Consider the following 27135-nt stretch of genomic DNA (forward strand, 5'->3'; position numbering starts at 1 on the left):
CGCGGGCGCGGCGGGGGGCGGCCCCGGGGGCGGGGGCCCGGGGGCCGGCGGGGGCGTGGGGCCGGGCGGTGGGGCGGGCTCCCTGTACAGCGACGTCAGCACCGGCCTGACGTGGCGGTCTGGCACGGCCAGCTCCGTGTCTTATCCAAAGCAGATGCCATTGTCCCAGGTCTGAGCGGAGGGGAGGGGGCGTCCGGGAGGGCTGGAGAGGGGGCGAGGAGACCGAGTGTTGCGGCGGGGGGGACACTCGGAGGCAGAGGGTCCCCCCCTTCACCGTGTTGATTGCTATTAGCATGATAATGAACTCTTAATGGTATCCATTAGCTGGGACTCGCTTAGAACAAAGTACCTGGCATTGAAGGCTCCCAGCCCCAGCCCCCGTTCCTCCACCGACGGGCGAGGAATTCCTCCCGCCAGGCGTTAATTTGTCTTGGCAGAGGAGCGTGAGCTCTGCTGCCGCGTTTCCAGGACCCAAGGTTTGGAACCCTCGCTGGTTGCCATTTGCTGAGCTTGAAGCCAGACCTACAGATTTCACCTGAGGGACCTAGTTTCCGCCCTCGACTCTCCTGCGTAAACCCTCACCCCTAACACATCCTAGAGGAGGGATGACCGCGACCTAATGGGATTGCACGGTTTGGGTATTCTTAATGACCAGGCAGATGCCTTAAGTAAACAAACAAGAAATGTCTTAATTATACACCCCAAGTAAATACGGGTTTCTTACATTAGAGGATGTATTTATATAATTATTTGTTAAATTGTAAAAATGTGTAAAATATGTACATATCCAAAGATATACAGTCTGTACATTTTCTGTAAAAAGTTTAGAGGCCACCCCTGTAAGAACAAATATAAGTATTCTATTTTGGCAATAAAATGACTTTTGATAAATGATTTAAACATTGCCCTCTCCCCCTGCCTCTCCTAAACTGTTAAACCTTGAAAGTGCTTTTTGCTGAGGGCCCGTTGGAAACACGGACATTTCCTAGTTTCTCATTATGTACGCTGCCCTTAGGCATGGAGAAAATGACCTGATAAACTCTAGTTCCTAAGTTGTTAGCAAAGTTGAAATATCACTATTGAACTGAAATCACGATTAAGATTTTGCACCTTTCCCGAGAAGGTGGTGTTTTTTGAATGGTAGCTCTTTTCTGATTCATGGGTAACAACACTCACCTTAGTGTATGTAAACGGAACTTTTGCAAGGCACTAATTCCACTCCGCCTTGTTATTTATCTTGTATGATATCACTAAAGGCTTCAGACTCCACGTTCATTTCTCACGTCTGTGATTCTGAAAGCACCTGCTCTTGCAGGACTGAACACACTGCTGAAGGGTAGGGTAGAGGTTAATGTTTTAAGCCATCGATCACACTTTACAGTGTAAGTCACTCGACAGTTTGGTGGTAGAGCAGGCGCTCTTTACTGGATTAAACTAACGGGTTAACATCTTAATAACCTTCCAGGCTTGTGTATATCACATGTGCTGCTTTTCCTAGAGAAAAAGCTATTGTTCCTCTGTCAAGACTAAGCTAATTGATTTGAGCAGAAGGCTGTTGAATTAGCAGAAGAATGCTTTGGCAATTGTTGAACTTTTTACCTGTCTGCCTAGTGGCTCAGCACATCATTCCTTTAAGAGGAACCAAATGAATAGGGTTAATCTGTAGGGAACTTGGTCTTTTGAGTTTGAAAAACTTTGATCTTTTCTCCTCTCCAAATGTGCTGTATAGTCTGAAGTTTCTTTCCCTGCGGCCCGGCTCCTCTTGGTGCAGACCAATTGGCCACCGCGGAGCCTTAAAGTTCTTCCATTAAAGGGATGTGGGACTTTTACTTTAAAAAGGAGAGAGCGCGAGGGAGAGGAAGACTTGTAACAGTTAGTGAAGACCAGAGGCACAAGTGCGCGCAGCCTTTTAAACAGCTTTCCCCGGCATTGTTAGCCAGCCTGCAGGCAGCTAGGCATGGGTTGAAGCATTATAGAAAAGGGCTCTGAATGCCCTACAGGTGGTCTGTGCACATAATCCCCCAATTTAAAGCGTTTTCCTTTGCTGGACAATTGCATTACAAAACTCCCTTCTTTTTCGCTCCTAATTGAACCAATGAACTATTATAAACTACAAGTTTTTCGTAAAAAAAAAAAAAAGAGAGAGAAAACCTTCAGTGCCTAAATTCTATTGACTAAATTCTGGCAAGTTTTCTGAACCGAACCTTTTAAAGCACCGGAAGTAAAAGCTTCTTCAGCAGACATTCCTCTTTTTCAGATATTTTTATTCCTCTTGCTTGTTATTTTCGGACAGATTAGCAATAATTTAAAAGTAATTGGTAAGGGTGTGTGTTCAGACTGAAAAGATAGCCCCAGGTCCCTTATTAACCTGTCAATCAAGATAAGAAATGGGCAGATACCCTGCTAATGATGGGGGGCATCAAACATTGGGGGCTGGGTGGGGACTTGTTCGCTGCATCCTGCTAAGAAGTTTGTTCTCTTTACTTCTAATAGGAATATTTAGTGGTTCAAAAATTTTTTTCTTTTAATGAATAGGATGGAAACTACTTCTTTGACTGGTCTTTGTCGTGTAAGAGGCTTTTAAGGAGGGTTTCTTGGGAGAAACATTTTGCAAATCCTTTCCAGAGTCATTCTTGGTGTTAATTGGATTTTTAAAATTAGATATACGGGAAGAACACCTACTTTAGCTATCATGCCGATTATATATATTTTGTAAGTCAGAACCACTGTAAAATCTTCACCTCCTGGCAGTTTATATTAAAGAATTACTATTTTGTAACTTGGGTACCAGTGAGTGGCCTGCGTCTAACCCATGGGGTGGCTCTCATGTGCTCTGTGTACATAAACCAGCCATAAACTTACACTTTCAGTTATAAAGTTTTAAAGGCAGTTCCCATAGGCTTTATCACGTATGTGAGAAGGAGAGACAGTTAAAAGACTAGTTAGCATATTGGTTTCCAAGTTTACCAGGAGTCTCACTATTGACATATTTTCAACTATGTGACGGTGGTAAAGGTTCAACATTGAAGTTTTTTCCTTTATTAATTCTTCAGTATAGCCTTGTAAAATGCCACCTTTGATCACTTTTACAAAATGGCTACAATTCTGAGGACAGCTCTTAGGAGAAAGCTGCACCTGTCATCGCAGAGGCTGATTTTAGAGACTGAAAATGAAAACAAAGCGCTAGTTCCTTGAATTGCAAAGTTGCCAGTACCCAAAAGGTATCTATTAATGGGATTAAAGATTCCAAATAGGTTTGAGGAGTGGGAAAAGGGAGGAAGAGTATTTGGCCATCAGCGTTAGATGAACATAGATGGATCCCTCACCAGGGCATGGAGCCAGTATGAGTTTCTGAAAACCTTGTCAAATATGGGGGGACGAGGAGGGGATAAGGTTACTGTGTGGCTAGAAGATCAATGTAAGTAAAGTCTAATATGGTTAAAAGCATTAGAAAACCCAAAGCTCATTAAAAGTACTTGTGGCAGAAGTTACGTGAAACACTTTCTTTTTGTTTTATAATGAACGCAATTTGAAAGTACCACAAAACAGAGGGGAAAGTGTATTAGAAGTTTAAGGAGCAAACTTTGTCACCATTACAGTGACACCTGTATTGATGTCACCTGCATTGATGACCTTAAAGGTTTCTGTAAGTCTTCAAAGTTAGAGGGAAGGAAATAGGATTGCTTTGCCAAAAGAGAAGTCACACGTGGAGCCTCACACAGTTGTGAGCACAGGATGCAATTGAAAGCATAGTTACAAAATAGTCCCTTGAGATGCAGCACACAGCGCCCGCGGTGATCAACTTCCACACGATACAATACTGCCACCTGGCGATGCTGCAAAGTTCCAGAACCGGAGGATGGACGGGCTCCCTCATTTCAATTCTTTCAACTACTGAGCCCCCCGCAGTGCAGGCCTGACCCCTGAACAGAAGGCCTGCAGCTATTTTGTATTCATAATTTTGAACTCTTTCTCTCAAGGAAAAGATTCCCCAAACTGCATCCGTTTACAGCCCCAAGAGACCTCAGTTGAATTAAACCCTCGATACAACAGTTATGCGAAAACTCTAAGCTGGGTTGAAATCCAATGATAGGTCTTTTAAAAAATTGTCTTCTGAGTTACTTTTATTTCAAGAATGAGCAGCTCACCAAAGATTCACCACACCAGAATTTAGTGGGAGAAAGAATAAATCGTGAAGACCATGTTGGCGGGAGCCATGCAGTCGGCTCGTTCATTTCAGTACACGCCTTACCGTCTCCCACCAAGCAGTCCATCTGTGGAGTCCGGTGGATGCTCTCCAATGCCGCGCACGAACGCTGGCTTGAGAGGGACGCAGGCTGTCCGCCATTGTCCAGCCAGGTGTTCGTGGAAGCACACCACAGAATAGAAACCGTGCCAGGATACAGGTCAGCCAAAGGGAAGAGAGGGGGAGGCGTCAGTTCTGGAATAGTTGAGCACAGCAGTGTGGGGAGACCAGGCCTGCGAGGAGGGCGTACAGAAAGGGACAGCTTCACGAAGCCCGTGTCTGAAGGCTTCTTGCTGCTGAAGGTCAGAATGATAGGGCCAGGTGGGAGGGGGTGGCACTGGTCAAGGGGAAGGGGAGCAAAGAAGGTCTTAGAGGTCACCTGTGCGATCCTGGAGTTTTCAAGGGGTTATTGAGAACCTTGCTGCTCTGTGAACAAGGAAAAGCAGCGTGACCTAAGAATACGTGATGGAACGTGGAATCGGAAGTTGTGCTGTATCCAGACCCACAGCCGTTCTGCACGCACACGAAGGTGCCTCATTTTCAGGCCAGGAAACTGATGCCCGAAGCGGACCCGACTTGCCCAAGGTCATACAGCCAGGAGCAGAGCTGGGCTTAGAAGCCACAGATCCTACGTGTCACTCCTATTTCCCTAGGCCTTTCCCGCTGCCCTGGTGTCTGTGTAAGTCCCTAAGGCCACCAACCACCATGCGCATCCATCCCTGACATCAGCTCTCCTGGCTGTGTTCAGCCAGTCCCAGAATCCTACCAGAGTCCAGGTTTTCCATGGTCTGGTGCTGACCTACAGAGGAACATTCGAACACACAGCCTGAGAGGCTGCCCGGAGAGCTCCGGGAACGTTTGCCCCTCCGGTCCCTGGCCGACACGGGCCAGCTCACCTGCTCTGCACTGCCCACATTCACAGTAACACGATAATTGGCAGTGACTGCGAGGAAGGAAGGGGTCAGCGGCTGATGGAGTCACACCGGGGAGAGGGCCCCAAAGTGGGAGCACCATGCCCTGGTCAGCAGAGGCCTAGAGCCTCCAGGAAGAAAGCGAAGCCGCTGGGTGCTGAAGAGCCAGGCCGGAGCAGCAAACAGAGAGTGTGGCTGAGCCCCGCGGAAATCTCTGGAGGGAGAGGACCAACGGGAAGGGAGATGAACTCAGCTGATTTAAACCACAGGCTCCAGGAGAGGCCCCAAGAGGCTGGTGGTACCCGGAATGGGGCGGCCAGAGAAGGATGGAGTGAAGGAGGACGGGCCAGGCAAGAGCAAAGTCAGGATAAATTTTAACTAAATGACCATGTTTTAATGGCTTTCCAAGCCTTGGGGAGAACCATTATTCACCAAGGACAAAAGTACCTATTTATAGCACCTTATTTAATGCTCAGGTGAACCATACACTAATTTAAATTAGAAAAACTATTTCCAACGTTCATCCTCTAACAAACCTGTTTCTAATTAACTAACACCCTGGCAGTAGCTCTCACCCCTGCCTACGTGCTAGAGGGGTGTTTCTTAAAAACACCATGTCCCGGAAGCACCCCAGACCAGCTGAACCAGAACTTCTGGGCATGGAATCTGGGAATTCAAAGTTTTCTCAGGCTACCCCAGGTGAATGATTCTCACGTGTAGGCAGAGTTGAAAGCCAGCGAACTGCAACTGAAGGTGACGTTATGATCTAAAGCGAAACAAAATACAACTAGAAGTTAACTAAGCAAACTGCTTTTGTCATCCAATTTAACTAATTTAAATGGAAGTGGTTATTTTTTTTTACCTTAAGTAAATATTTGGGAGAGGACAAGGGTGCCCTCACCTGGTCCAAAGGGAGAACTTCATGCTATGCTGTTTTGAACGGAAGCTCTCGCTACACAGGGCTGTTTTGGATAACCATGCTTTTGCTTTCACTTGTAATGAAACAACCAAAAACTGGGTACATAGGGAATGATTCTCTTAACCTAGAAATTAAACCCAACCTGTAAACCTAGAAGGACCCAATCATGTCGATATATTATTAGTAGAAGGTATTACAATTAAAGATACTCTTTTTCTTCAGTAAATGTTTATTTAGTAAAACCAACTCAGCTAGAAATGAAGGTTCATGCTGTGGTGGCCTGACCTGGGTGTGACTTTCCAAGACCAAGTGATCTGTCACCCTGTAGTCCTAGAGGCAGGCAGGCTGTGATCCTGAATCTATGTCACCATGTGTATCTTCAAAAGTAAACTCATACTATCTTACCTGATGCTGGAACTTTGCTTAAGTTATAGAATTTTTCGGATAATGTGTATTCAGTGCAGAAATCTACTCTTTCTCCAGGTACCCTGAAAGAAGGGACGAGTCCTTGACCAAAGACCCAGAAAGTGAGATTCATTCCGCAAGTAAACTCTGAGGTTTTCCTGAGTCTACCTAACAAGTATGATCTTAGATCTTAACTGTCACACCTCATCCAATTTCTGTAAGAAAGAGTCTGAGCAGAGGGTCATAGGTCAAACCCATAGACAGGATACAAATTTTGTGTAATACCGTTAAAGAGCATGCTTGGCTATACTTAATAGGAACCAAAAAGAAGTTAATTCCAGGAATTAGGACACAGACAACTTTGGGGGGCCAAAAAAGTGGAAGTTGCTAAAATGGAAGTTGTTATTAAAAGGATCTGTTAGAACTAAACAAAAGGTCTCATTTCATAGCATCACTGGGATTAGAAATACAGGATGTAGCTGTAGACACTTAGCTTGTGAAAATGAACATATGTGTGCCCTCATTAAAAATACCCTCCTCAAAAAAAAAAAATACCCTCCTCGATCCTTGTGGTTTACATTTTATTTGAATCTATGCACTTAGGACATTGGTACAAAGAGAAGAGATTCATCCCTTGGACCTTATGCAGTCACAAGTGATTATTCACTCATCTCATCATCCAGCCGCCCAGTGACCCAAGCATCCTTTACCCATGTTGCTCCTTCGTTTCCGTACCGATCAAAATAAGGCTAAGTTTTGCTACAATAACAGACAACTCCAAAATCTCAATGGCTTAATGCAACAAAAGATAATTTATCAGAGAAAGACAAATATCATATGATTTTACTTGTATGTGGAATCTGAAAAACAAAACAACACTCAGAGATACAGAGAACAGATGGGTGGTTGCTAGAGGGGAGGGAGATGAGGGGTGGGTGAAATGGGTGAAGGGGTCAAGAGGTATAAACTTCAGTTATAAAATAAATAAATCATAGGGATATCATGTACAAGCATGAGGACTATAGTCAATAATATTGTAGTACAAATTTGGAAGTTACTAAGAAAGCAAATCTTAAAAGATCTCATGACAAGAAGAAAAGAAAACTTGGAACTTTGTAGGGTGACAGATGGTAACTAGAATTTTTGTGGGGATCATTTCCCAGTGTATACAAATGTCAAATCACTATGTTGTACACCTGAAACTAATATTATATTGTATGTCAATTATACTTCAATAAAGTAATGATAATACTTTATCACTTGCACACATTGTCCAGTATGTGTCAGTAGAGGGATTCTTTCCACCTTAGATGCCAGGTTGCTGAAAGCTTTATCTTGGCACGTGCTTCCATTTTCCCTGCATAGGTTGGAAGGGATATAGCCACTGATTCTTAAAGTTTCTGCCTGGAAATGGCAGTGTCATATTTACATGTGTCATGAACCAAAGCAAATCATATGGCCATATTACACCCCAAAGGGTGCAGGGAAGTAACCATGTGCCTGGAAATATTTATTGAATAGCAGTAATGACCACCACAGCTCCCCACAGACTGTTCACCACAGTTAAGTCTGCCTTCTCCTGAAAGGAGGGAAGTAAAAATACAAAAAGAACTGGACTAAGAATTTCTGTGTTCTTCCCTTAGTTTTTATCATCAATGTTTCTGGACTCCATTTTCCTCATCCATGAAATGAGGGTAATAATTATTGTGTGGCTCTTCCTTTTTTTTTTCTCTTTTTTTAAGTTGAGGTATAATTGATGTACTATCGCTCTGCCCTTCTCACACAATTCTTCTGAGAAACAAATGACATGATCGAAAGAAAAATAGTATATTTTAAATCCCTATTTACAAGAAAAAGAAGAAAAATCAAGATATAAGTATAGGGCTTCCCTGGTGGCACAGTGGTTGAGAGTCCGCCTGCCGATGCAGGGGACACGGGTTCGAGCCCCAGTCCGGGAAGATTCCACATGCCGTGGAGCGGCTGGGCCCGTGAGCCATGGCCGCTGAGCCTGCGCGTCCGGAGCCTGTGCTCCGCAACAGGAGAGGCCACAACAGTGAGAGGCCCGTGTACCGCAAAAAAAAAAAAAAAAAAAAATATATATATATATATATATATATATATATGTATAAACTCCTCAATGAGATACTTGTGACTTCCACTGTCCTTATAATGGTTAAATGTCAGTGCTTTAACCCACTCAGAAGGGAGAATTTCTATTATTTTTAAAAATTTTATGCTGTTCTAAAAAGCCATTCATTCAGCACATGCCTGTCGAGCACCTACTGTGCAGGGAGCTGGGAATTACACTTCAGCAACTCTGTGAACCACCAGGATATGAGGGGGATTCAAAGCACTGTGTTCAGCTGCAGACACTTTCTTCATGTGAAACTCACCGGAGAAAATGAACACCCAGTAGAGCTAAACAGCAAGAAGAGTAAAGAGGAGAGAAAAATAGAGAAGAAAGTTTAAGAGAAGCAAAGTTTGGATGAAGCAAAAAAAAAAAAAAAAGTTTAATCAGAGTTGCAACAAAATGCTGCAAAGCCCATTAGCAATCCTACCTCCACACCCAGTTCCCACACTGAAGATGTGTAGTTCTATATGCTGGAAAACCTTGCCCTTCATAACTTTTATGCTGGAAAGTTGGATTTCATATGAAGGAAATGACTAAGTCTGAAATACTGTAGGTTTAAAATGACTCACATACTCTTCAGATTAATAGAACCTAACACTGTATTATGCTTTGTGTATTTGCATTTCAAAATTCTCAGAGGATTTAGCAGTCTGAGAGCAAAGATTGGATTTTTCCAAATCACACAGAAGCTTTTAAATCCAAGTTTATTCTAATTAAAGGACGAATGTGGTGAATTCCGTGACTTGCCAGCACGATCGTGTTGTGCCAGCTCAAGAAGGATTAATGCAAGACTAACACAGAAGTTTCCAAGTTCAATAAAGTGAGGCTGGGTAGGTCTGCGGAAAGTCCGGGAACTCTTTTCCAGGCCCCTAAAGTTACCAATTTGGTTTTACAGTAAGCTGTTCATTAGCTTGGGTGAGAAGTGTCAAGTTAACAAAAAAAGGAGTTAATTCCATTTGGATTATCAGCAGTGTGATTTCCCAGCACAATCAAAACTCTACTGACACAACCTGGATGCCATTCTACCCCCAGTTCTATGTGAGTCTCTGGGCCTATATTTTGCCTCCAAATCTCCCATAACACCCCCATTGGACCAGCCCCCATCCAGAGGCACCCTGCTGGGCTGGGGGCAAGCACCCATTTGAGAAGTAGAGGAAGTGTGTCTTTGGGGTCCCTCCACCCTGTTCTGTGTCCTCCTCTTTGATGACATCCGTATTTCTTTCTCTGGTACGAAGTTCCATCCTGCTTCCTTTTATTTACAATGAACTTCATTATAGTCTCTTCACCAATCAAACCCAACAAGGCTCCAAGGAAAAGAATACAAAACAGAGTACATGCCCCATCCAAACCAGAATTTCTGGGAGGTATTAAAAAAAAATGTAATTTATGGGACTTCCCTGGTGGTGCAGTGGTTAAGAATCTGCCTGCCAATGCAGGGACAGAGGTCCGAGCCATGGTCTGGGAAGATCCCACATGCCGCGGAGCAGCTAAGCCCATGTGCCACAACTACTGAGCCTGCGTGCCACAACTACTGAAGCCCACGACCTAGAGCCTGTGCTCCGCAACAAGAGAAGCCACCACAACAAGAAGCCCACGCACCGCAACGAAGAGTAGCCCCCGCTCGCCACAACTAGAGAAAGCCCGCATGCAGCAACAAAGACCCAACAAAGCCAAAAATAAAATGTAATACAGAAAGCATGCTTTCTGACCCAACTAATGAATAACAATTTATTAGGAAACACTGGTGTTAGAAACACATGCAGGGTTATTGGCAAGGTCCCCTGGGGAGATATACCTGGACAAAGTCTCCCAATACCCCCAAGGAGACCACATGCACTCCCTCATCTTGGGCTGACTCAAGGGAGTCTTGTTTTGTTTTATTAACATCTTTACTTGAGTATAGTTGCTATACAATGTTGTGTTAGTTTCTGCTGTATAACAAAGTGAATCAGCTATATATATACATATATCCCTATATCCCCTCCCTCTTGTGTCTCCCTCCCACCCTCCCTATCCCACCCCTCTAGGTGGTCACAAAGCGCCGAGCTGATCTCCCTGTGCTACGCGGCTGCTTCCCACTAGCTATCTATTTTACGTTTGGTAGTGTATATATGTCCATGCTACTCTCTCACTTCGTCCCAGCTTACCCTTTCCCCTCCCCGTGTCCTCAAGTCCATTCTCTACGTCCCTCCCCTAGGTTCATCAGAGCCATTTTTTTTTTAGATTCCATATATATGTGTTAGCATAGGGTATTTGTTTTTCTCTTTCTCACTTACTTCACTCTGTATGACAAACTCTAGGTCCATCCACCTCACTACAAATAACTCAATTTCATTTCTCTTTATGGCTGAGTAATATTCTATTGTATATATGTGCCACATCTTTTTTATCCATTCATCTCTCGAAGGACATTTAGGTTGCTTCCATGTCCTGACTATTGTAAATAGTGCTGCAGTAAACATTGAGGTGCATGACTCTTTTTGAATTATGGTTTTCTCAGGGTATATGCCCGGGAGTGGGATTGCTGGGTCATATGGTAGTTCTATTTTTAGTTTTGTAAGGAAACTCCATACTGTTCTCCATAGTGGCTGTATCAGTTTACATTCCCACCAACAGTGCAAGAGGGTTCCCTTTTCTCCACACCCTCTCCAGCATTTATTGTTTGTAGAATTTTTGATGATGGCCATTCTGACTGGTGTGAGGTGATACCTCATTGTGGTTTTGATTTGCATTTCTCTAATGATTAGTGATGTTGAGCATCCTTTCATGTGTTCGTTGGCAATCTGTATGTCTTCTCTGGAGAAATATCTATTTAGGTCTTCTGCCCATTTCTGGATTGGGTTGTTTGTTTTTGTGATATTCAAAACAAGCAGCATGAACTGCTTGTAAATTTTGGAGATTAATCCTTTGTCAGTTGCTCTGTTTGCAAATATTTTCTCCCATCCTGAGGGTTGTCTTTTCGTCTTGTTTATGGTTTCCTTTGCTGTGCAAAAGCTTTTAAGTTTCATTAGGTCCCATTTCTTTATTTTTGTTTTTATTTCCATTTCTCTAAAGGGAGTCTTTTTGGGCTTCTGTCGGCCCTATTTGGAGATGTGGAGTTACCAACAGATCAGCTAGGCCCTTAGACCTCTTTGACCCCCCCACACAAAGGCAAGTCACCATTCCTCCACTTTCCCAAATGTCGAAGGCCACTAGGCTCCCTCTGCACCCTATCCCCACATGCTATTACCCAGCCTCACAATGATGGGGCCTTAAACTCTGCCTCTGGCCCTTCATCCTGGTGTTTGCCCTGATCTCCTCAAGCACCAGCTCCCTGCCTGGGCTCCGTTCTCTGTCCCTTGGCGTCTCTCACACAAAGTTGGTCTTTGGGACTCTAGTCTCTCCTCCTTTTCTCCCTCTTCCCACTTGGGTACCAACGTCTTCTCCCCTCCATCCCCAAGAAGTCCACCCCCTTCCCTGGACTTTTCATCTTCCTTGTCCTCTTATCACAGTTATTGATCTGTCATGATCACCAAAGTAATTGCTGATACCAGGTGATACAGGGAGCAGTTTCTCCCAAAGCCTTGGGACTTTAAAAGGTATCCAAGATTGAATATTTAATTCAAGAGCCGAATCTTGATGAGTAATTTCAAACATCAGCCATGGATGGGCCCCACCCAACTAGAGAAAATTTCCAAGAGTCATAGAAATATCATGTCACGCCTCTGGGGCTTTTATTTTATTGAAGTATACTTAATTTATAATGTTTCAGCTCTACAGCAAAGTGACTCAGTTATATATATATATATATATACACACATATATATATATACACACACACACATGCACATATATACATATATATGTGTATATATGTATATACAACTTATATATATATATAACTTTTCAGATTCTTTTCTTTTCTTGTAGGTTATTACAAGATATTGAATATAGTTCCCTGTGCTATACAGTTGGTCCTTGTTGTTTATCAATTTTATATATAGTAGTGTGCACACCTCTGTTTTAAAGACTTGTTGGATTCAGTATATAAAAAGTGAATTTTAAAAGTTTTATATCACTATTGAACTTTAAGTTGTGTAAGAAGACATGGTTGAGGTTCGTTACGCCCCGAGCAGCGCAGTCGGGCATCTGATCAAAGGGTCAACTGCAACCAGACTGCTACATACCCAGTGGGAGAGGCACACAGAGTGAGAGCATCAAGCAGCTGAGAAATCCTCTCCTCATGGAAAAATCAGTAGCTGGCAAAGGTAGTACCTCCATGACCGTAGGCGTCCTCTCTGTTCCTGGCCCAGAAAAGGAGTGATTAAGAAGCCTCGAGCCGGCCAAGAGTTGATTGCGGCTTAGGGAGGGCTTTTGTCCTTAATGAGCCAAAACCTTGCAAGGGGCGGTGGGGTATGGGGAAAGAACACAGGTTTTTGGAGTCAGATCTATTAATAAATTCCTGCTGCAGTTTCCTTCACTGTGTGGCCTTGAGAAAGTTACCAGTGAGCCTTGGTTTCCTTATCTGTCAAATGGTACCCTCAGGGCTACTGAGAGGATCAAGTGACCTGACCTGTGCTCTTGGCATGCAGTAGACACTCACTTAATGCCCTTCTCCTCCAGCCAGAGGGACACAGGCTGATCTCTTGTGCGGGTCCTTGGTCAGCTTCCTTCTCCGTTCCCTATGGCAGCTGTTCCAGACTTTCTCCAAACACACTTGCCCACAGACACTCCCCACCCTCCCGTGAGCATCCCGTCTGCTCCGCCCTGACCCCCTTGCCTCTGGTCTCCAAGGAGACGTCTCCCCTCCACTCAGGGCCGATCCCCTCACCTGCATTCTTTGTCTGATCCTCCATCAGGTCGAATAGCTGTTCTGTTACTGATTCCTCTTTATCTCACGACTTCAAACCTTCCTTCTGTGCTGCCACCTCCCCACAGTTTTAAGTTTCTCCTATGGTAAAATTAACTTGAAAAATTGCCTTTTGAACACCCACCTGGCGCCAGACACTAGGCCCTATATTGGGGCTACAGTGGGGAATTTGGAGTTTATTGTACCTTCTCTAACTTTTCATTTGTACGCTGAGCCCCAGTACCTATCCTGTAGGGGGGTTATGACAGATTCAATCAGAAAATCCAGACAGGGGAATTCCCTGGCCGTCCAGTGGTTAAGATTCGTCATTTTCACTGCCAGGGCCTGGGTTCGATCCCTGGTCAGGGAACTAAGATCCTGCAAGCCACATGGAGCAGCTAAAAAAAGGAAATCCAGGCAGGGCAGGTAGTAAGCAAGGTCACCAGCTAAGGTGGGAGTGGGGAAGAAGAGTTTAAAATGGTTGATGGGAAGCTAACTAAGAAAACATGGAGTTGGGGGGACAGTGGTGGGGACCCCACTGGAGACTGTGACTTATAGTGGCACCAATTTGGGTGCTAGGACCAAGCTCTCCAGATAAGGCCAGCCGCTGGGCAGCCCCTTTAGGCCACCGCCCTGGCCCTCTTCTCTCCCCGGCACTCTACCCACTATTGCTGGGGCATCATGTCCGTGTGTGTCTGGAAAGTAAAACTGGCAATAAAAGAAACTGGCAGTAAAAGATATCAGCATGATGAAATTTAAATATTCCCCCCCCCCAAAAAAGGGTAAATTTCATCTGAGAAAAAGACAATCTGGCAACAAGAACAAACAATGGAAGCAACAGCATAAGGCCACTTAAGCGAAAGAACAGGTTTCATATCAACTCGTGCCCACAGAAATAACGCTAAGTAAATAAGTAATTCTGCTCTATCCGCCAAACCAGGTGCAGGATGCCAGACCCTTCCCCCTGCCAATGACACGGAAATACAAGGAATGGGGGACACGGCGCACATTGGGCCCCCCTGGGGTGTAGTAGATATGATACATCTCATCAGAGGCTTTGGGTGGAAACCCAGGTGGTGTCAGAAAGGAGGACACAGAAGGAAAGAGCTTAGAGTTTTAAAGGAATATATGAACTCAAGCACGGATATGTGACAACTTCTGGAATACTGCAGATCCGCTATTTGTCCCACCGACTCAGTCCCTGCTCAGGGTGAATAATCGGGGCTGCTTTGCTATGAGGTCTGGTTGTTTTGAGGAGACAAGGGACTCACTCCCTTAGAAGTGGCCATAGGGATCCTGAAGGTCTTGCTGACACCGCTGGCTCTTTTCCTGTCCCTTAGGGGTTGCCTGAAGCAGAGGATAGAGTGTGGGCACGAATGCCCAAGGATCTGATAGCAGCTCTACATTGATTATTCCCAGATCTGTCTCCTGCCAAACACCTCTGAGCTCTGGTCCAGTAAGACCAACTTCCAGCTGGGCATCTCCTGAACGCTCCACAGACAACTCAACCTCGGCACTTCCAAACCAGAAACCATTAGCATCCATCTTCCACCAGGGTTTCCTCTGGTGAAAGTTACCAAGTACCCAGGATCTCATCCCTCTTCCTCATTCCCCAACCCCGCCGTCAGAGCCGTGCAGATTCCACCGCCTCTCGACAGCTCGTCAGCATCCTTACTTCCAGGCGTACCTGGGTCTGGGGGCTGCCAAGTTGAAATAAAGTAGAGGGGCAGAAGAGCCCGGGAACAGGGCAAGACCAGCTCTTAATCAGGACAGCTGGGAGCCACAAGCTGAAAAACATAGAATTGTGTTTTTGAGTTTAATGTGGACTGAAATTTATTCCGGAAAGGCAATTTCCTCAAGCATGGGGGAAAATCATGATTTAAATAATTACAGCCTGAAATGCACTGAAACACACCTAGATGATCAAGTTCTTTGAAAAGCTGGCCCAACTTGTAAATCTTATTGGATTTAAATTCTCTAATAGGTAAGGATGACTATTTTACTATCTGGTTAATCACTAAAATGTAACTAACGTGTGTCACTGTGACTCAGTTCCATGCCCAAGGTCAACTTCACTGACAGACTTAGTGGGGGACTCAGACACGCCATCTACCTGGAGGGAACTCCCCCAAGTTCTTGACAAAGCATGACAGGGAAATGGTATCTTCAGGGTTAGCATCTTAAATTCAACCCACGAAATTATGAAAGCATCACAAATGGTCTGCCTGGAGTCAAAAGTGGTTTAACAGTTGAGAATGTATGCAAACTTTAATAAAAATTTTCTGGAAATTTATCGTAAAGAAATAACCTAATAAGAGAAAAGGCCTGTGTGCCCATGCTATTTTATTATCTAATATCAAAAAGCTAGAAGCACTTTAGTCAACAGCAATCTGAATGTTCCATAGCAGAGGCTGGGGTTGATGATCAGCGTGGTCACTTGGTGGATTATTCCGCATCCATTCAAACGGCTGATAAAGATCAGAGAATCATGAACAATGTGTATGACTGGTGAGCAAGGGGGAAAAGCAGAATAAAAGTATTACAAGTGCAGTTATAAATTTTAACAACTAAGAAGCTAAGACTACAAAAAGATTATGATGTTGTGTTATAGAGCGAGGCTAGGGGCATTATTACAAAACTTCTATGTTCTTATATTTCCATTATAACTGTTTTAACTTCAAGAAATGTCTGCCGCTCTAACTTGTAATCAGACACCAATTGCATTCTTCTACTGTAGACCTCTCGTATGGCCTCAAATACCACTATTCAAGACTTACTCAAAACCAACAAGGTCTTACTGGAGAGCACAGGGAACTATATTCAACATCTTGTAATAAACTATAGTGGAAAAGAATATGAAAAAGAATATGTATATACGTATGTGTGTGTGAATGTATATATGTAGGACTCACTCTATGGGGACCGTGCACCCTCTGTTCATTTGTTAACCTCCTAGAAAACTTACACTATTGTCAAAGTTCAGCTTTGTGAACAATAACCCCTTCTGTCTGACTGCTTCAAGAAGGCATCCTGGAGCGATGGAATGACCAAAACCAGCTGGGAGTGGGAAGGCTTGGCCACCAGCTGGCCAGATTATATTAGATAAGTGACTTCACCTTCCTGGACCTTCATTTACCCAGGTGTAAAATTAGCTCGTTAAGTTTGAGTCACTAAGGCCCCTGGCAGATGGAAGATTCCAAGATGATGAGAGAGGTGCTGGAGGGAATGGGCTTGGGAGGCCTCCTGGGGGTGCAGTCTAGGGGAGGAGCCACGGCCAGCAGGGCAGTGAGTAGGCAAGTACCTGAGGGAGGGGCACCCGAAGGGCCCAGGAAGGTGCGGTAGCTTCACACCCGAGGCTCAGCCACCACGTGAGTAACGAGGTGGCCCAATTCCTCTACTTTGAGAAGTTTTGCCATTCAGCTCAATGGTGGTTTATTTATAAACAACAGAAATTTTATAATGAAATATCCAAGTCTGAACCATGAAATTTAATTTTTAAGCATATGTTGCCTGCATTTATTCCCCAATTGTCTCATCAAAATGGTCTTTCCTTATATTTCTCTTGTAACTCATCTCTTGCCTTGTACAAGTACCAGACACACTAAAAATGCTCGATAAATACGTGGACATAACAAGTCATCTTCCATATTTACATTTATCTTACTTCTGAAAGGTGACACTTTTTTTTTAATAGATGAGGAAACAAAGACAAACAAACAAAAAAAGCTACTGTTCCCAGAGCCCTCAGCTGGTGGGAGAATGGAAACATTTCCTTGTCCCTGGAGTTCAGGCTTAACAATGTTCTCAACTGCTCTCTGAAGAACCACTCCCGGCACAGAACAAAATCTGACGAACCTGCTTTAGCATAAGACTTTATTTCCTTCTAATGGCCAATCCCGCAAACCACCTCTATGAAATGACTGAATTTTTATTTCTGAAGGAAATGGCCCTAGATATGCTCAGTGTAAACTTTAATAATGCGTGAGGCTTTTTTCGGATCAAATATCCCAGGTGAAGAAGACCAATTTATAGACATTTAATTGCCTCTCAAATACTATTTCTGAGGTCAAAAGCACTTTAACCTTCTAAAGCACAAGAAAAGGAAAACAAATTCTTAAACACAAAATAACACATCATTTCATAAACCCAGGGGGAAAAAACCTCAGGCACCTTTGCAGATACCTTATTTGACAAGTTACAGCCGCAAGGGAATTTTTGTGGCTGTTTAGCAAGCAGCTGGAAGGAAGAATAGTAAATGAAGACAGATATTTGCATCTGTTAGCACGCCCACTACACAGCTTCCTGGGTAGTCACGCTGCAAGCTTTGCAGGATCCACTCTGAACTCCACCTCTGAGGGTCTCAGCTGTCATCTTTTATTACAAATCCACATCTCAGGCCAAACATTTGCAGTTCGCAGCCTGATCACGTGAAAGCCAGGGAAGTGGACAGACACCGTAGGCAAAAATAAAGTAAATTAGAAATAAGGGGCTGCCTGTCAACCCCAAGAGGAAGAATCATTGTCTTGTTAAATTATCTCTTTCCCAGGAGGCCAGAGTGCCCACAATTTCTCCATTAGCCCTAATTTCTCACCCCCTGTTTTCCAAAGTTAACCTAATACAATTCCCAGATCTGCGGCTGAGATTTCTTAAACCCTGCTCTTTCTGGGCAGGGATAAGCAAGAACAGAACAGAGTGAAAACGGTCAAGAGACCACCACCAGAATAAATTACCATTTTGGGGCTTAGAAATATTACATCCTAAATATGGTCCAAGAGAGGCCTCTGCTGGTCAGAAAGGATGTGGGGAGGAGGTTGGGGGCATCCCTGAGTCTGCGGACACCTTCCTCCTCATGCAAATGTCGTATCAGCACAAATTCCTGGACAGACCTGTTTAGAGTCATCTGTCAAGCATGGGTGAACCCACCGCCCCAGAGACACCTTACACACGGCTCTGTTCTCTTGCTGGGGGGCATCCACTTCCATGATCTCATCTAAACTTCCCAACAAGCCCACAAAGGCAGTCCTTACATGCTCCTTTCAGGGCGGAGAAAATCAAAGTTGACGGGAATTGGAGGAGTTATTTGAACCGGAACAATGGCCTTTAGCTAGAGCTCTTCCTATCCGTTTGCTGGCCTCTCAGGTGATAAGCTGACTTTCTTTTTTCTCTTAGCCTCATAGAAAGAAACAAAACCAAGAGATTAAATGCTAGGTGCAGAGCTGATGCTCAATAAATACTGGTTAATCAACGTAGCTCCATTGATTTGAAATCTCATTTCTCAGCCTATTGATAAAGCACACACAGGGGCGGTGTGGAAAGCAGGAAGCACCCGCCAGAGGAGGGAGGGAGGGCTGCAGGGAGAAGAACCCTCCCCAGCAACCTCTCGGCAGGGCGATTGGCGGGGAGCCTGGGATGTGGACGCCAGTAGGCCAGGGGCACATGCTACACTATCACTGCATCCTTTACACAGGTCACGTACTTCTGTGCTCCACCTGTCTGGGGAAGGAGGAGACTCTTACTAAAATCTAGATTTTGCATTTGATTTTGAATTTCCTGAATTCTCCATGAAACGCATTTCATCCGAGTTAGCTTCTGAGAAAACTTAGTCACTTCTTTCGGCTCAATTTTCTGCCACTCACATCTCTCTCTTGGGTCACAGCACAGAGGAGAAAGCTGCCTGAGGAAAGTCGTCCATCACCCTATGATGGACAAGAGGGAGGAAAAATATACATTCATCTATTTCCAATGTGTGTGTGGGGGGAGAGACATCTGTTTGCTTTCTAGGAAACATTTCTCCCACAGAACAACCAAAACACAGCCGGCAGGGCTCAGGGGCTCGGCTGCCAGCCGCGTCCTGCAGTTGGGATGCCGAATTAGTGGTGGCGGCGTCTCCACAGCAGGGGGCGACCCCGGACAAGCCTTCACTGCAAAACACCGGCCTCCTCCTCACTTCCTGCCGAAAACCAGATTCACACTCAGAAAATTCGCAGTGGTTCTCGCAGTGGATTTTAGCATCCTACAAAAAAAAGAGTCGCGTTTACTCTTTCCGTAAATAATCCCTCTCTAGGCCGAGCGCGCATCATCTCACTGACGCTCTCTCTTGCGCATCTGTCTCAGGGCAGCCAGGGTCAGGCGTGGTGGTTCAGACCTGGGCTCCACCAGCTGGTGCTCATCGCGGCCAGGACACCAACTGGGAAGATTTCTGGAAAGCTAATCTAGAAAGCTAGACTTAGACAGCATCTAACGAGCCATTCATACTGAGCAAAGACCATCGCTGTGCACTTACACCCACTAAGATCCTTTCTCGTCTGAAACGCACATATCTAAGACGGCAGTTCCCAGTACAAGAGATTTGGGTTCCAGGCCCTTTTCCGTGAGTTCTCTTCAACCTCGTCACCTCTTTTCTCCTCTCTGCGGGCCCAGTGAAGCCTGTGCAGGGACCCGAGCCAACGTCCTCACTTAGCTTCCCTCCCGAGACTGGTTCGTTGGCCCCTGAGAATGCATTAAATCCCTCCCACAGGGCAGGTACCCAGGGCATGGGTGCTGCCTGAGGCAAATACTGGACAGCTGTTGGTCCCAACTTTTCCTCCTTCTTCCCGGACAGTCATCCCTCACTATCCACTGGGAATTGGTTCCAAAATCCGAAGGTGCTCCAGTCTCGTATATGAAATGGCCTAGTACTCGCATATAGCCTAAGCACATCCTCCCTTACGCTTTATATCATCTCTAGATGACTTATAACTCCTAATACCATATAAATGCTATGTAAATAATTGTAAATACAATGTAAATGCTATGTAAATAGTTGCCTGCATGCAGCAAATTCAAGTGTTGCTTTTTGGAACTTTCTCGATTTTTTTTTAATTTTAGATGCATGGTTGGTTGAATTCAATCCATCCACAGATGCAGAGGGCCAGCTGTATAACTAGGCCACCCTTCAGAGCCTTCCAAGCAGTCAGGACCGAGTTCTAGCCAAGTGAGCCCTGTGCCCTCTCCAGACCTGGCCTTGGAACCAGTCTGGTCTCTTCCACAGCAGACGGAAGATGGTAGAGCCTAGGATGGAAGGACCCCTGAGTCACCACACAGAGGAAAGCTGCCCATCAATCAGAAAACTAGGCTCTGTACTTTATGAAACTTCTGTGTTAAATGTTTAAGATTGGGGTGACCTGTTGCAGCAGCTACAATTACCTTACCTCCTGCTGCCTCTACCTTGGGCACTGGGTGACTCAGTAACACTCTGTGGGAGGAACACAAGCCCGTGAACCATCTTGCATTCACCCAGCGTGCCAAAGATGCAGAGAGGAAGACCAAAATCTTGGAAAGAAGGATGATAGCCACACGATTTTCGCCGTTTTTTACCTTTTGGATACAGTCTGAGAATTTTTCCCCCTCCCCTTAGATGACTAGAAAAGATCTTCAGGACTTCCCTGGTGGCACAGTGGTTAAGAAACTGCCTGCCAATGCAGGGGACACAGGTTCGAGCCCTGGGCCGGGAAGATCCCACATGCCACGGAGCAACTAAGCCCGTGCGCCACAACTACTGAGCCTGCGCTCTAGAGCCCATGAGCCACAACTACTGAAGCCCCCACGACTAGAGCCCGTGCTCCGCAACAAGAGAAGCCACCACAGTGAGAAGCCTGCGCACCACAACGAAGAGTAGCCCCTGGCTCCCCGCAACTAGAGAAAGCCCACGCACAGCAACAAAGACCCAACACAGCCAAAAGTAAGTAAATAAATAAATATTTTTAAAAAAGAAAGAAAAGATCTTCAAAGGCTTCAAAACCTAAGTTCTGAACCAGGGGAGATGTACAGTGGCCTGTGAGAGCAAAGAGAAGAGGAGGGTCACCCCCTGTGTGTGTTCTGACAAGGTGGCCACCATCATGCCAACACCGCCAACCACGCTCCAGAATGCTTGAAGCCTCTTCTGCAACCTTGCTCTCACAGTGAGCGGTCACAGCAGATGACCCCACGTCTGTCCACGCAGCCTCTGCCATCTCTCAGCAGAGTGGGGAGCTGGTGAGTCGTCATCGCCCCCTTTCATGAGGTCTGCATCGCTCTTCCATGGCAGCTCTCCCCGGGACATGCAGGTCTCTCCTGTTCTGACCATTTTCATTTATGAAAACCTGTGCTCAGGCAGGTAGAGGATGGACAGGCCTGATAAACCAGCCCCTACTGAGGTTAAAAGGACACCCATCACTGGTGGATTCCTAACCATGTAAGAACACTAAGGAATCATCTAGTCCAGGCCCTTATCCCTTAGAGAAGGAAACTGAGGCCCAAAGGAAGGGAGTGACCTGCCAAGAAATGATGCACATGGGGGCAGAACCCACATGTCTTATCCTTGATTCCACACCTCTCCCCCTCTCTTGGCCTCCATCACTCTGAATGGATTTTACAGTTTTCCATGGAAAAAACTTCAAGGCTCTGATCCTCTGATAGTGGGATTTGGGACATCAGCAGAGAGGCCAAAGCAGCCCTTCCCAGTGCCACCCAAACACAGGCACCATCTGTAAATCCAAGCATGGACTCATAAGACTCATAGGAGAACAGGGCCCAGTTTTCTCTGGGGCCATGGCTGGGAGGGAGTCCCCACTCAGCCTTCACCACCTTCCTTTCCTAGCTGTCATCTGGGGGCCCTGTGTGGGCACACCTACCAATATTTGTTAATTTGATTTCCTTTCTTCACTCAACATTATCAAGGCTCACACTGGGGTATTGAGGGGCCTATGGAACTTATTTTTAAAATAGCAATGAAGGCCCTAGAGAATTCTTATGTCTTTAAGACTGTGGCCAACCTTGGAACTCCATCAGAACTGCATGCTGCAAGGGACAAGAACCAGATTTGGCCCTGAGTACTTCAGGGATATCAGGCACAAAAACCACACTTACTGAGCACTTGCTATGCGCCGGACGCCAATCCAAATGCTGAAGGAAGGGGTCTGAGTCATGGTTCATAGTTATCGACGGATCGAGGAGCAATTGAGAGAGAGACAGAGACAGAGAGTGGGAGAGAGATTTACTGCAGGGGTTAAAAGCAGGTACATTCGGGCTTCCCTGGTGGCGCAGTGGTTGGGAGTCCGCCTGCCGATGCAGGGGACGCGGGTTCGTGCCCCGGTCCGGGAGGATCCCACATGCCGCGGAGCGGCTGGGCCCGTGAGCCATGGCCACTGAGCCTGCGTGTCCGGAGCCTGTGCTCCACAACAGGAGAGGCCGCAGCAGTGACAGGCCCGCATACCGCAAAAAAACAAACAAAAACCAGGTACATTCATTCAAAGAGCTTTATGCCAAAACCAATTTTGGATGATTTTTTTAAAGTTTTAACCAATGGCTTTGACACTCTAGATAGATCAAGGAGGATGTCATTCCCCATCCCGGCTGATATTTCACTGTCAAAGTCATCTTTAGAACAGTTAAAAGTGCCCACTGGTTCCCTGGGTGCTTTGGTTCACTTTTTTTTTTTTACTATTTGCTGGCATGGAGGGCAGTTCGTCTTCCTCAGCGTTGGGGGTTTGGGAACCAGAGGTTCTTCATCCGTTCTGGGGGGCCACCCAGTGGCTCTTCCTCGCCGGAAGAGGAGCAGGCTTACCCCGTCTTTCTGCTGCACTGTGTCTTCCGCGTGGCAGCTGAAGGCAGCACGGAAGCTCTAACAGACTCACACTCCAACTGGACAGCACCAGGACCGAAACCAGGGCGAGCAGAGGAGAGCAGAGGGGCTCCCCTGAGAGGTGAGACTGTTGTGTCTCTAGGGTAACCCCCCCCCCCCCCAGAGCATGAGCACAGACCACAAGCCTGGAACACCTGCAGCATTCCTCATCTGCTTCCCTGGGACACGAAGACCCTCAGGGCAGCCCTAACTGTATGACTGTCTCAGGGACACAGAGCCGGGACTGTCAGCAGCCAGAGTGCCCCCCTCTGCTCAGTGAGGACAGCCACCCAGCCAACAGCCCAGCGACACTAAAGCAAGCCAGCGGCCACCCTTCATCCTGTGCACCTCACACCCACATGCAATAAGAACCCAAGATGACCCCCAAAAGACCCCAAAGTTTTTAGTCATATTTCCTGCATTTGTGGTTTCTCCTTTAACACAGTGAAGTAGGAAGTGTGATATGGCAACGCAATCAGCATTAATTTTATTAAAGGGGTTTGGAGAAGTTAAACTAATATCCCTCTATGGATGACGTGCATAACAGATGCCCTTTTTGGCTAAGCAGAAAAACAAACCAAAACAAACAACAACAAACCGTCAAAATAATCCACCCGAAAACAATAAAATATTCATGAGCTCTGTAAATCCAAAGAACGTGCTTTTCAAGCCCATACTGCGGTAAAATAAGACAACAGAACTAGAGTGCGACAAACTCATGGACCTGATGCTCGCCGGTTAATCCTTGGAGCTTCCATCCGCATTTGCACGCCAAGTGCAGGGTTCCCCAGAAGGCTTCATCTAAATTAAATCCCTGCTGCGCTGCACCGGAGCCTCTCGGGAAGTCGGTCTGTCCCGCCAGCTCACCTTTCTGCAGGTCGATGTTCTCGGTCCTGGTCTCCGCGCTCCCGGGGAGGGACGCCGGCCGCTCACACCCACTCGGACTTGCTGGGGCCCGGGAGCGCGGCGCTTGGCGCGCAGGGGCGCTCCTCCCACCCCGGGGCCGCCGCTCCCGGCCCGGCCCCGCGCGGCTGGTCGCTGGCAGAGGACAGCGCGTCGCTCTCGTCCTCCCCTGGCAGATCCGGGTGTCCCGGCTCGGTGGGCTCCGCTGCGGGGCTGTACGCGCCCTGCCCTCCAGTCCGCAGGCCCCGGCGAGCGCGCGCCCCACGTCCCTCGGGCGCCCCGTGTCCCTCCCGCGCCGCACTCCCCGCCCCTTGACACGGCCTCCTCCGGGCCCCGCCGTGTCGCCTGCGCGTCTCCCAGCGCACGCTGCAGACCAGGTCGGCGACACTGAGCAACAAGGACAGCGCGCAGACCGCCCAGACGAAAAGCATCAGGATGGACTTCTCCGTGGGCCGAGAGACGTAACAGTCCACCACGCTGGTGCAAGGAGGGTGCGTGCACGAGAATCTCTTGGGGACCAAGAATCCGAAGAGGAGGTAATGCAGGGCACCGAAAGCTGCCTCCGTCAGGGTCCGGAGGCAGAGGTGGACCACGTAGCCCGAGGAGAAGTCCGGCACCGTCAGGCAGCGCCTGGCCCCCGGGGTCAGTTCAGGGCCGTCGTGGTCCTCCGAGTCATCATCCAGCCAGCAGGATCCACGTGCCGCCAGCTCGGCTCCTTTGTGCAGCACGTAGACACTGAAGACGGCGGATGGAAGCAGAACAGACACGCTCTGGATCAGCCAGAACCGCAGGTGGGACACGGGGGCGAAGATGTCGTAGCAAACGTTGGCGCATCCGGGCTGCAGAGTATTGCACACGAACCTCTCCTGCTCATCCTGGTAGACCGGCGACCCGGCCAGGACGAGCACCCCCATCCTCAGCAGCACCATGAAGATAAGCCAGACCTTCCCTGGAAAGAGGCAACAGGAGGGGCGCCGTCACAGCCAGACAAACACATCTCCTCCTCCCAGCAACAGTTTTAAATCTTTACTGGTGCTGAGCCTGGAGAACTAAGTGTGTAAGCATGTGTTTTAGTCACAGCAACGGTATCAGCCTGTTAGCTCATTGGACGAATGTCTAATGAGCACTTACAAGGTGTCGGACAGTGTGTTCAACTAGGCACACCTCGGAGATACTGCGGGTTCAGGTCCAGACCACCCCCCAAAAAGCGAGTCACACGGATCTTTTGGTTTCCCAGTGCATATAAAAGCTGTGTTTCCACTATACCTTGGTCTATTAAGCGTGCAATAGCATGATAAAAAACAATGCACATACCTTAAGTAAAAAGTACTTCGTTGCTAAAAATTGCTAACCATCCTCTGAGCCTTCAGCCACTGGTGGTAGTAACATCAAAGATCGCTGATCACAGCTCATCAGAATAAATATAATAACAATGAAAAAGTTGGAAATATTGTGAGAATTACCAAAATGTGACACACAGACATGAAGTGAGCAAATGCTGTAGGAAAAATGGCACCAATAGACTTGCTTGAGGCAGGGTTGCCACAAACCTTCAACTGTTAAAAAAAAAATGCGGTATCTGAGAAGCACCATAGAACGAGGTATGCCTGTACGTGTTTGTAAAATGCTTTGAAATTGGCAGATTTAAAGAAGCATGAATACTAAAATGTTTAATCTAGTTTGGCTAGTTCAGAGTTCGGGCTGAAAGTTCTAGAAAGAAAATTGGGCGGATGGAAATAAAGTCTTCCTCTTAAAAAGAGTGAACTTTTTCAAGGATGTTAGTGCACTCCTGTAACCGTGTATAGCAAATACACCGTTCAGTGAGTTTTCTCCACGGTAAGAGTCCACGCGATCTTTATGTAATCAGTGGGCTCTGAAGCCCTTGAAATCGAATTTCTTGAAGAACATTCAGTTTTTCAGACTCTTCAGTAATTCAGAACTCCTTCCCCCCATTCCAACTATTATGAATTGAAGTTTGTCTTTCTTCAATTTATCATGAATAAATGAGGCTAACATAGAAATCAAAATAACTTCCAAGTCCTATTTTCATTTCATGAGTCAACTATTTTGGAGTGTGTTGAAGACCCAGTCAAAATAATTTGTAAATATTCTGTTTTGTGATGAGATACAGAAATCATCACCTGACATCAGAAAAACTAAACTCTCTTATAAACGAAGGCAGTTCAACTCAAGGACTGTGTGACCATTACGTGATAAAGTCATTAACTCAAACTTCTAAAACCAAGTTGGCTTCGACTAAAAAGCAATGAAGAAAATATCAACCACTTCACAGACATATTTTAATCCTTTTCTCAATCCCCTTTAATAGGACACCCATACCTCTCTGAAAATTTAACTCGGCTACAACAAACTCAGAAAACGTATTACTTTGTCAAAAAAATAAAAACTAAAATTGGGATTTGGTTTAAAGTGCACAGAGAACTTACTATTCTTTACAAATGGAGCTTCAAGGATAAACCCTAAAAAGATGAACAAGAAAGCTTACTCAAGGCATGAATTTCTCTAACTTTGACTATATTGTTCCTTTTCCTGGTAACGTAGCCAGAGAAGAGTTACACAAAAATACCCCTCCCATCTGCTCAGCCCCCAAATGTCAGCAAAAAGACTCCCCTTGAGAGAAACATCGCTCACTCCCAAGACATCCTTAAAGGATGGGGGAGCCTCCTTAAATAATGGAGAATTAGAGGAAAGCTTGAGCCCTGGTTCCCTGTCCTCCAGGGATAGGCAGGCCTTACTCATGGGGGAGGGCCAGGAAAAGTGACCCAAGGCAGAACCAGTGTTCTGCAGGGGTTGGCGCTACTCACCCACCATGGTCACGTTGCAGTTTAGGGTGATGACGAGGAACCCCAGCAGGTCCAGCTGGTCCATGCTTTCAGGGGGTCACAGACTCAAGGTGGCTGGAGATTTCCAGAGCCTGTGTTCTCCAAGGAGGTGGGAAATCTTTGCAGGAAAAAATGTATCTTAGCTACAAAAGACTCCCAGGTGAGAGCTGGAGATACTAAAGAGAAGATTCAAGCCCAGGAGCACAAGGTCGTTCTTCTGTCTCCAGTTGAGACGGTCCCGAGCTGTGTGAGGCAAAGCCTTCCTGACAACTGCAGTGATCAGAGGCCAGAAGCAGCCGTCTCTCATCG

The 27135-nt window shown here is 46.2% G+C and overlaps 2 protein-coding genes across 2 annotated transcripts in view; one reads left to right on the forward strand and one right to left on the reverse strand.

Annotated features, from left to right (window-relative positions):
* LOC114903528 (frizzled-8-like) overlaps window positions 1–23448 on the forward strand; it is a 29753-nt gene extending 6305 nt beyond the window's left edge. The window contains exons 2-4 of the mRNA XM_029236392.1: window positions 19505–19564; window positions 22923–23162; window positions 23309–23448. Of these exons, the coding sequence (XP_029092225.1) occupies window positions 19505–19564; window positions 22923–23162; window positions 23309–23448 (440 nt within the window). The remainder of the gene's footprint in view (window positions 1–19504; window positions 19565–22922; window positions 23163–23308) is intronic.
* Window positions 23449–24009: 561 nt separating this feature from the next.
* Window positions 24010–26872, reverse strand: GJD4 (gap junction protein delta 4). Its single transcript, XM_029236395.1, has 2 exons — window positions 26809–26872; window positions 24010–24932 (listed from the first exon to the last, which is right to left on the reverse strand). The coding sequence occupies exons 1-2, from the start codon at window positions 26870–26872 to the stop codon at window positions 24010–24012; spliced, it is 987 nt and encodes a 328-aa protein (XP_029092228.1).
* Between the last annotated feature and the right edge of the window lie 263 nt (window positions 26873–27135).

The sequence above is a fragment of the Monodon monoceros genome, unplaced genomic scaffold (assembly GCF_005190385.1).
Source record: "Monodon monoceros isolate NGI ecotype Baffin Bay Population unplaced genomic scaffold, NGI_Narwhal_1 Super_Scaffold_21, whole genome shotgun sequence".
Taxonomy (NCBI): Eukaryota; Metazoa; Chordata; class Mammalia; order Artiodactyla; family Monodontidae; genus Monodon; species Monodon monoceros.

What these genes read in the sequence shown, in the direction of transcription:
- GJD4 (XM_029236395.1), bottom strand. Translation starts at nt 26,872, where the DNA reads ATGGACCAGCTGGACCTGCTGGGGTTCCTCGTCATCACCCTAAACTGC. An exon ending in CTGCAACGTGACCATGGTGG is followed by an intron (nt 24,933 to 26,808) that starts GTGAGTAGCGCC and finishes GCCTCTTTCCAG; the next exon opens with GGAAGGTCTGGCTTATCTTC.